The sequence below is a fragment of the Mandrillus leucophaeus genome, unplaced genomic scaffold (genome assembly GCF_000951045.1).
Source record: "Mandrillus leucophaeus isolate KB7577 unplaced genomic scaffold, Mleu.le_1.0 Scaffold648, whole genome shotgun sequence".
In the NCBI taxonomy this organism is placed as follows: domain Eukaryota; kingdom Metazoa; phylum Chordata; class Mammalia; order Primates; family Cercopithecidae; genus Mandrillus; species Mandrillus leucophaeus.
In genome coordinates, this window is record NW_012107008.1 from 105,911 (window position 1) to 115,205 (window position 9,295).

At 43.4% G+C, this 9,295-nt stretch overlaps 1 protein-coding gene and 1 pseudogene across 2 annotated transcripts in view; both read left to right on the forward strand.

Moving 5' to 3' along the window:
* LOC105554519 (40S ribosomal protein S29-like) overlaps positions 1-6,154 on the forward strand; it is a 9,866-nt gene extending 3,712 nt beyond the window's left edge. Inside the window, exon 3 of the mRNA XM_012001025.1 lies at positions 5,612-6,154. Coding sequence (XP_011856415.1) covers positions 5,612-5,641 — 30 coding nt within the window. The 3' untranslated portion in view covers positions 5,642-6,154. The remainder of the gene's footprint in view (positions 1-5,611) is intronic.
* On the forward strand, positions 5,672-6,153 carry LOC105554518 (annotated as a pseudogene). Its single transcript, XR_001008341.1, has one exon. The product of XR_001008341.1 is annotated as a 60S ribosomal protein L32 pseudogene (transcript).
* Positions 6,155-9,295: the final 3,141 nt, after the last annotated feature.

Here is a 9,295-nt window from a genome sequence, read left to right on the forward strand (position 1 = left end):
GATTTCACTGTGTTAGGATGAGAAAAAAATGTTTTAAGGAATTTATATATGTTCACACACTTTTGGAGATACAGGGTCTTATCTGTCAATGTGTGCATGTTCATATTTGTGGAGAAAAGCAGTTGGGAGTATTTGGAGGGGTTGTCCAAATTGTAAAAAATCATGGTCCTGGCCGGGCGCGGTGGCTCAAGCCTGTAATCCCAACACTTTGGGAGGCCGAGGCGGGTGGATCACGAGGTCAGGAGATCGAGACCATCCTGGCGGACACGGTGAAACCCCGTCTCTACTAAAATAATACAAAAAACTAGCCGGGTGAGTTGGCGGGGCGCCTGTAACCCCTGTTTCTCGGGAGGCTGAGGCAGGAGAATGGCGTAAACCCGGGAGGCGGAGCTTGCAGTGAGCTGAGATCCGGCCACTGCACTCCAGCCCAGGCAACAGCGCGAGACTCCGTCTCAAAAAAAAAAATAAAATGAAAATAAAAAAAAAATCATGGTCCTGAAAGACGTATACTGAGGGACTCAGTAAAAGGTGAAGTGTAGGTGTAGTGTGTGGTTGCTTTAACATTGGTAATGCAGGTGACTGACATGAGATGGAATAAATGAAGGTAGGTGAAAATTCTTGGGACTTGACATGTTGTCATCTGGAAGTCTATTAGAAATGCCCTGTTTGGGTATACCCTGTGCCTCCTGAATTGGTGTACATTTGAACAAGAGCCCCTATGTGATCCAGGTTTGGAAAGTAGTGTTCTACCACTTGTGGACAATAATAGTACAAATACTTGAGTTCCTATATGCCAGACAGAATTCTGTAGTGAATGAAAAGTTCTCTATTGAATTTATGTGTTGATAGAGCAGCAATACATGATAATGTGCGGTATTTGAAGAAAAGCAGGGTAAAAGAGGTATATGTGCTAGATGTTGAGGTCAGAGAAGAAAGCCATACTTATATTTGGCTTTTGAACTTAATAGACGTGACAGCATAGATTGTGTGGGGAAGAGAATTCCTGAATGGAATCAGAAATAGCAAAGTTGTGGATGAAGAGTGAGAAAGTCGGTCAGGGTCTGTGGTAGCCTTGTAGGTTATAGTTAGATATTGTGAGATTAGCATCCATTTGGAAACTTATTTTCGTAGAGGTGGGGTATTACTGTGCTGTCCAGGTTAGTCTGAACTCTTGGGATCAAGTGATCCTCCTGCAGCCTCCCAAATAGCTGGGACAACAGGTGTGCACTACTGTGCCCAGCAGAGAACTAAGTTCTTAAGAACCAAACATATTTCAGTGAGGCAGAGGTAGAAATAAAGCTATTGCAATAGTCTAGGCAAGTGATTTTGGCTTGCATTAGGATAGATGGGAGTGGTTGAGATAGTCACTACTTTTTTTTTTTTTTTTTTTTTTTTAGACAGGGTCTTGCTCTATCACCCAGGCTGGAGTGCAGTGGTGCACTGCAGCCTCAATCTCCTGGGCTCAAGCTATCCTTCCACTTCAGCCTTTTGAGCAGCTGGGACTACAGGTGTACACCACCATGCCAGGATAATATTTTGTGTTTTTAGTAGAGACGGGGTTTGTTGTCCAGGCTGGTCTTGAACTCCTGGGTTCAAGTGATCAGCCTGCCTTGGCCTCCCAAAGTGGATTACAGGCGAGTGCCACTGCAACCAGCCTTACCGTGGGAGACAAGGTTTGTTGAAGGAACCGATATGGGAGATAGGAGTAGATAATGACTCCTAGGGGCTGGGCGTAGTGGCTCACTCCTGTAATCCCAGCAGTTGGGGAGGCCTAGGCGGGAGTATAGCAAAAATTTAAAAGAGAAAATTAGCCGGGTGTGGTTGTGCATGCCTAGCTACTTGGGAGGCTTGTGCCACTGCACTCTACCTGGGCAACAGAATGAGACCCAGTCTAAGAATGACTCCAAGGATTTTGGCCTGAGCAACTGGAAGGATAGAATTACTGTTCAGATAGGTCTTCCCAGATTTGGGAAGAATAGAAAGTTCAGTTTGGACATGTTGACTTTGAGACATGTCTTATACATCCAAATAGAATCTGTTTTAAGCAGAGAGTGAGTGATCAACTATATTGTGTGCCTCTGATTAAGACAGAATTGGTAACCCCAGTTTCATCTGAGAGGAGGGGAAGTGTGACAGAAGAGAAGCTGGAATGAGCATCTTAACTGGCTGCAGCTAAATTATCTTTGCCAGTTTTTGTTTGTTTGTTTGTTTGTTTGTTTTGAGATGGAGTTTCGCTCATGTTGCCCAGGCTGGAGTGCAGTGGTGTGATCTTGGCTCACTGCAACCTCCGCCTCCTGGGTTCAAGCAATTCTCCTGCCTCAGCCTCCTGAGTAGCTAGGATTACAGGCATGTGCCACCATGCTCGGCTCGTTTTCTATTTTTAGTAGAGACGGGGTTTCTCCGTGCTGGTCAACGGCTGTTCTCGAATTCCAGACCTCAGGTGATCTGCCCATCTCAGCCTCCCAAAGTGCTGGGATTGTAGGCATGAGCCACCGCGCCCAGCCTTTTTTTTTTTTTTTCTTTTGAGATGGAGTGTTGCTCTGTTGCCTGGGTTGGAGTACAGTGGCATGATTCCAGCTCACTGCAACCTCTGCCTCCTGGGTTCAAGCGATTCTCCTGCCTTAGCCTGCCAGGTAGCTGGGATTACAGGCATCTGCCAGCGTCTGGCTGATTTTTTGTATTTTTAGTAGAGGCAAGGTTTCACCATGTTGGCCAGGCTGCTCTCGAACTCCTGACCTGAGGTGATCCACCTGCCTCAGCCTCCCAAAGTGCTAGGATTACAGGCATGAACCACTGCACCTGGCCGCCAATTTTTTGAAAACATAATTGAACGCATTCCTGGTATGTTTCCCTTAGAAGGAGCTTGTAGAAGATAGGGACACTGGAGCTTAAGTTTCATAAGCTTCATAGTAAATCCACCTATGCGCCTAACCCTGAACCCCAGGTGTATGTGATGATAAAGTTGGTGTTGGGGAAGAGTCTAGGAAAGAACCAGGTTTCAGTCTGGGTAAGGAGGTGGGAAGAATATTGGGAGATGAGGTTGAGGATGTAAAAAACATTTATTGGTAATGGGATGAGCTGGTATTGCAGATAGAGTAGATGAGAAGCTGTGTCAGCTAAGCAAATGTAAAAAAAGTTTGGGAGATGTTGAGAGAAGCTTACATATGTAGTGGTAAGTTAGGTCCACAAAGGTGTGAGATGTGTTTGATTTGGTCATGAGAGTCTCTTGGATGAGCTGGGCTCTGGTCTAGTGGGATGGCCTGGTGTAAATTCCGTAAGAGACGTGCAGTGCCTTAGGTAATGGAAGGGAAATACCTCCTAGCCAGTCCTATCCCTGTGCGTACATGGTGGTAGTAAGTGGGAAGGCTGCTGTGGATAGGTGGTCTGGCTTTTCTAGTAGGGGTTGAATAATGCTTACTTGATAAATATTCTGTTTTAAAATTTGTCATGTGCCAGACATTATGCTAAGTGCTTTATGCACATTGCCTTTTTCAAGTCTTGGAGTACTTTTCAGTAGATGTTATCATCATTACATAACCAAGGAAACTGAGGCTTAGAGATTAAGTAATTTTCAAGGTCTCCCAAAGAAAGAGACAAAATGACTGGAACTGGGTCTGTCTGACATCAGTGCTTATGCTCTTAATATTCATAACACACTTATTGTAAGGTTAAAGGACTGTGCATCTCTTATTCCCAAAGATCACTTACTTACTTGAGGGCAGGAGTAAATGTTTCCTTTCATATTTACATGTATACCAAGCACATAGCAAGATGCCTTGTAGATTAATAGGTCCTCATTTGTTGGGGAATTGAACTAAATTGCCTAGTAAAAGCTCAATAAGTGTTGATGGCAAAAGATAGTAGGTGCTATAGGAGAGGCCCAAACAACCATTGGAACATAGAGGATCTATTCTTTCTTTTTCAAAATTTATTGTAGAGACAGGGTCTTGCAGTGTTGCCCAGGTTGGCCTTATACTCCTGGCCTCAAGTGATCCTCTTGCTGGGACTACATGTGTGAGCCACTACTCTGGCAGAGGATATATTCTTAGGTTTGGATTCTGTCTTAGTGTCTTTGGGCCACTGTAACAAAATCAAGTAGACTGAGTGGCTTAAATAACAGACATTTATTTCTCACAGTTCTGGAGGCTGGGAAGTCCGAGATGAAGGTGCTGGTAGATTTCATGTCTGATGAGAGCTGTTTCCTGACTCATAAATGGTGCCTTCTCATTGTGTCCTTACATGGTGGATAGGGCAAATGAGCTTTCCTGGGCTTATTTTATAAGGGGACTAATCCCATAAGGGTTGACCTCTCATGGCCTAATCTCTGTCCAAAATGCCCCACCTCCTAGAACCCATAGGCTAGGTTTTCAACATGTGGATTTTATGGGGAACACAAACATTTTGGCTATGGAATCTCCTTTAATACAACAACTCCCTGAGGTACAGTTCCCATTTTACAAGTGAGGTGACTGAGGCACAATGAATAAGTAACTTTCCCAAGATTGTATAACTAGTAAGAGAGATTCAACCAGGTAGTGTGTCTTGAAAACTGCTCTTACCACTAAACTGTAAATGTTCAACAAAAAGTGAAAGCTGACTGGGCGTGGTGGCTCACACCTGTAATCCCAGCACTTTGGGAGGCTAAGGCGGGTGGATCACAAGGCCAGGAGTTCGAGACCAGCCTGGTCAACATGGTGAAACCCTATCTCTGTTAAAAATACACAAATCAGTTGAGTGTGGTGGTGTGCACCTGTAATCCCAGCTACTTGGGAGGCTGAGGCACAAGAATCGCTTGAACCTGGAAAAGGAAGGTTGCAGTAAATCAAGATCATGCCACCGTACTCCAGCCTGGGAGACAGAGTGAGACCCTGTCTCAAAAAAAAAAAAAAAAAAAAAGTGAAAGCTTTGGTAAATATTGGTAGTCTACAAAATTGCCGAAAGAAATAATTTTTTATAAAAAGTGAAAGATTGTATATGTGCTACAATTTTATTATGTTAAACTACACAGGGAAAAAAAATCAGAAGGAAACATGTCATTATGTTAGCAGCATTTGACTTTGGGTGATGTGATTTAAGATTTGATTTGCAGCAGTGTCTGATTAAGACTCATTTAGAGATTGAGTATCCAGAGACTGCAGTATATAATGTCCCTGGTACCAATATTGCTAGCGAGGCTTCTGCTCCTCCTAAAACAGCTCATTCTATTTTTAGATTGCTTTGATAGTAAGGTTTTTCTTAGGTTGCTATGATTTCGTTCTACTGATTTTGACTGATACTCATTGATACTAATTCTGTGTTGTCCTGTACAAACCAAGTGTAATCTCTGCAAAAAAAAAAAAAAAAAAAAAGGGGCTAAATATTTAGGCATGAAGGCTCTCATATATTCCTAGAATCTTCTTATTTCCAGTATAACCATCTCTGATTATTTCAACTGTTTCTCTAAGACATGATTTAGAGTGATCTTTGGTGTTCTCTGAATTAATTCCACTCAATCTAGATCCTGATAGTGACATAACATGTTTCACAGGGCAGGCATGCAGTAAAAATTTATTGAATTTGGTTGGGCATCATTGCTTTTTCACTTTTTCTGGGTCCTCTTTTACCATTACAGAAAGACCTGAGCTCTTTTCTTTGGCACTAGCCTATGGAGGTGACACCCATCTCCTCCATCATGGCCATCCTCAGACCCCTTGTGAAGCCCAAGATCGTCAAAAAGAGCACCAAGAAGTTCACTGGGCACCAGTCAGACTGATATGTCAAAATTAAGTGTAACTGGTGGAAACACAGAGGTATTGGCAACATGGTTCATAGAAGGTTCGAGGGCCAGATCTATGCCCAACATTGGTTATGGGAGAAACAAAAAAAAAAAGACAAAGCACATACTGACCAGTGGCTTCTGGAAGTTCCTGGTCCACAATGTTAAGGAACTAGAAGTACTGCTGATGTGTAACAAATCTTACTGTGTTGAGATCACTCATGATGTTTCCTCCAAGAACTACAAAGCCATCTTAGAAAGAGCAGCTCAGGTGGTCATCAGAGTCACCAATGCCAGTGCCAGCCTACACAGTGCAGAAAGTGAATAGACAGCGAATGTGTTTGTTTTATTGGGATTTAAATAAAACCAATAAAACTGTAAAAACAAAAACAACAAAAACCAGAGACCCTGCCTTTTAGACAGTTATTTGTGTGGCTAATGCCCCCAACAGTTTTATTTTTTTAAATTTTATTATGTATTGTTTTTGAGATGAAGTCTGGCTCTGACTGGAATGCAGAGGATGTAAGCTCAGCTCACTGCAACCTCCACCTCCCAGGTTCAAGCGATTCTCCTGCCCCAGCCTCCCAAGTGGCTGGGATTACAGGTGCCCACCACCACACCTGGCTAATTTTTGTAGAGATGGAGTTTTACCATGTTTGCCAGGCTGGTCTCGAACTCCTGACCTCAAGGGATCCTCCCACCTCAGCTTCCCAAAGTGCTGGGATCACAGGTGTGTATTAGTTCATTTTCACACTGCTGATAAAGACATACCCAAGACTGGGAAAAAAAAAATAGGTTTATTGGATTCACAGTTCCAAGTGATTGGGGATGCCTCACAATTATGGTGGAAGGCGAAAGGCACTTCTTAGATGGCAGCGGCAAGCGAGAAATGAAGAAGACATGAAAGCAGAAATCCCTTATAAAACCATCAATTCTCGTGATACTTATTCACTACCACGAGAAAGTATGGGGGAAACGCTCCCATGATTCAGTTATCTCCCACCGGGTCCCTCTCACAACATGTGGGGATTATGGAAGTACATTTCAAGATGAGATTTGGGTGGGGACACAGAGCCCACAAACCGTAATCAAGGCATAAGCCACCATGCCCGGCCTTCAACAGTTTTAAAGCAGACTGCTTGCATAACCTCTGCTAGGATATCATTCTTTAAAACTATCTTTAATGGTAATTGGTATATTAGGGATTTGGGTTTAGGTAGGCAGAGAAAAAGCACTTCTAGTAGTACGATTAAGAAGGGTATAATAAAGTATTTTAATTTCCTCAATATCCACAAAAATTGAAAAAAAGAGGCCAGGCACAGTGGCTCATGCCTGTAATCCTAGCCTTTTGGGAGGTTGAGGCAGGAGGATCGTTTGATGCCAGGAGTTCCAGATCAGTCTGGGCAACATCAGGAGACCCCATATCTACCAAAATTAAACAAAAGTACCCCAAAACAATTAGCCAGGCGTAGTGGTGCATGTCTGTAGTCTCAGCTACTCAGGAGGCTGAGGTGAGAGGATCACTTGAGCCCAAGAGGTCCAGGTTTCAATGAATCGTGTTTGTACCACTTTAAAAAAAAAAAAAAGGCTGTACTATTAGCTGGTTCTCAGGAAGGTTAATGTAGAACATAAAAGGCTCAGTTTGTAATATGTGTGTGTAGGAATCAAGGCTATACAGGGTCCAAAAATTAGCCTAGCTTATGTGTGCTAGTTCCAGTTATCTTCTATCTTTTAGAATTTTAAAAGAATAGAGGCAGAAAGTCACAAGCTTAATCTAGATGAGGTAATTATCATTTAATGTCTTGAACATAAAGTCATTTGCTAAATTAGAATTTTTTTTTTTTTTTTTTTTTTGGACATGGCCTTGCTCTGTCACCCAGACTGGCGTTTAGTGGCACAAACATGGCTTATTGCAACCTCAACCTCCTGGGCTCAGTAATCCTCCTACCTCAGACCCCAAGTAGCTAGGACCGTAAGTGTGCACCACAATGCCCAGCTAATTTTTATAAAATTTTCCATAGAGATGGAAGTCTCACCATGTTGCCCAGGCTGGTCTGGAACTCCTGGGCTCATGCAATCCTCCCTCCCTGGCCTCCCAAAGTGTTGGGATCACAGGGGTGAGCCACTGTGCTCAGCCAGGAAATAATTTAGAGAAGCCAGAACTGGCTTCCTTTGGTGAAACTCCTTTTGTTAAATTCAGCCTATTATGTATGTCGATGGTGACCACACTTTGAGCAGATTCTAGACTAGACCTTCTGACTGCTATAAACAAATGGTGGATTCCCATTATTAGTTTATGGGACAGAAATATTGAAGGCCTGTAGAACTATAATGCCTTCCCCTTCTTCTTTCACTCACCCACTTCATTGCTCCTATTAGGCCCCTTAGAAAGAGATCCCTGATGCCAGGTACAGTGGCTCACACCTGTAATCCCAGCACTTTGGGAGGCTGAGGCGGGTGGATCACCTGAGGTCAGGAGTTCAAGACCAGCCTGGCCAACATAGTGAAACCCTGTCTCTACTAAAAATACAAAAAAATTAGCCAGGCATGGTGGGAGGTGCCTGTAATCCCAGCTACTCGGGAGGCTGAGGCAGGAGAATGGCGTGAACCCGGGAGGCAGAGCTTGCAGTGAGCGGAGATCGCGCTGCTGCACTCCAGCTTGGGCGACAGAGCGAGACTCCGTTTCAAAAAAGAAAAAAAAGAAAAAGAAAGAGACCCCTGGCTGCCCGTATAGCTGTGTAGTTTGAGAACCACTGATCCTGGGGCAAGGACTCAAAGTCTCTGGCTCTAGAAGTGGCTGGTGTGGACCTCAAGTGGACCCTGTTCCAAGGGTCCAAAGGACACATTTCAGGAAGCTGTGCTCTAAGCCTAAATGACCAACTTTGCCTTCACTTTGGACATATACAATCTGGTCATCTTCCTTGATTTCTGTTCTTTCCTCAGGCCTTCCAATTTCTTCGTGGGTGACCCCTCCTCACCAGTGCTTTGTTCCGAGTCAGCTCACCAGACCCAGCAGGCTGCCACTAAAGGTTTATTGTAAAACCTTGATTAATTCAGATAACCTTGAAATACTTACATAACATCACTGACAAATAGGAAAGGGACTACATTTCCATTGATAGAGACTATGGGCTAGAGTTGCTAAGGTCTGGAAAAAAGGCAGGAAAGTGAAGTATCTGGAGAAGCAGGGAGAGAAAGAGACTGGTGTTAAGAGAAAAATCACACCTTTTTCCTGCTTGCATCTTACAGTGGTTCTACCACCAGTAATGCAGGATCCCTCTGGTCTCTCTGAACACATTTTAGGACAGGCCCGCATTCGGAGCTGACTTTGTAACTTCTTACTGTATGTAATCTAGGTTCGAATGGGATCATCGTAGGTGTGTTTATGACCTTAACTGTAACAGCAATGAAATAAAAAAAAAATGGTTTAGTTTAATAATAGTGTTGTAAGAGTATAAGTTCCAATAGCTTCATGTACATTGTACAACCCAATAATAATTATGCTGACCATGTAAACAGCTCCCTCGTGTAGACTGAGAC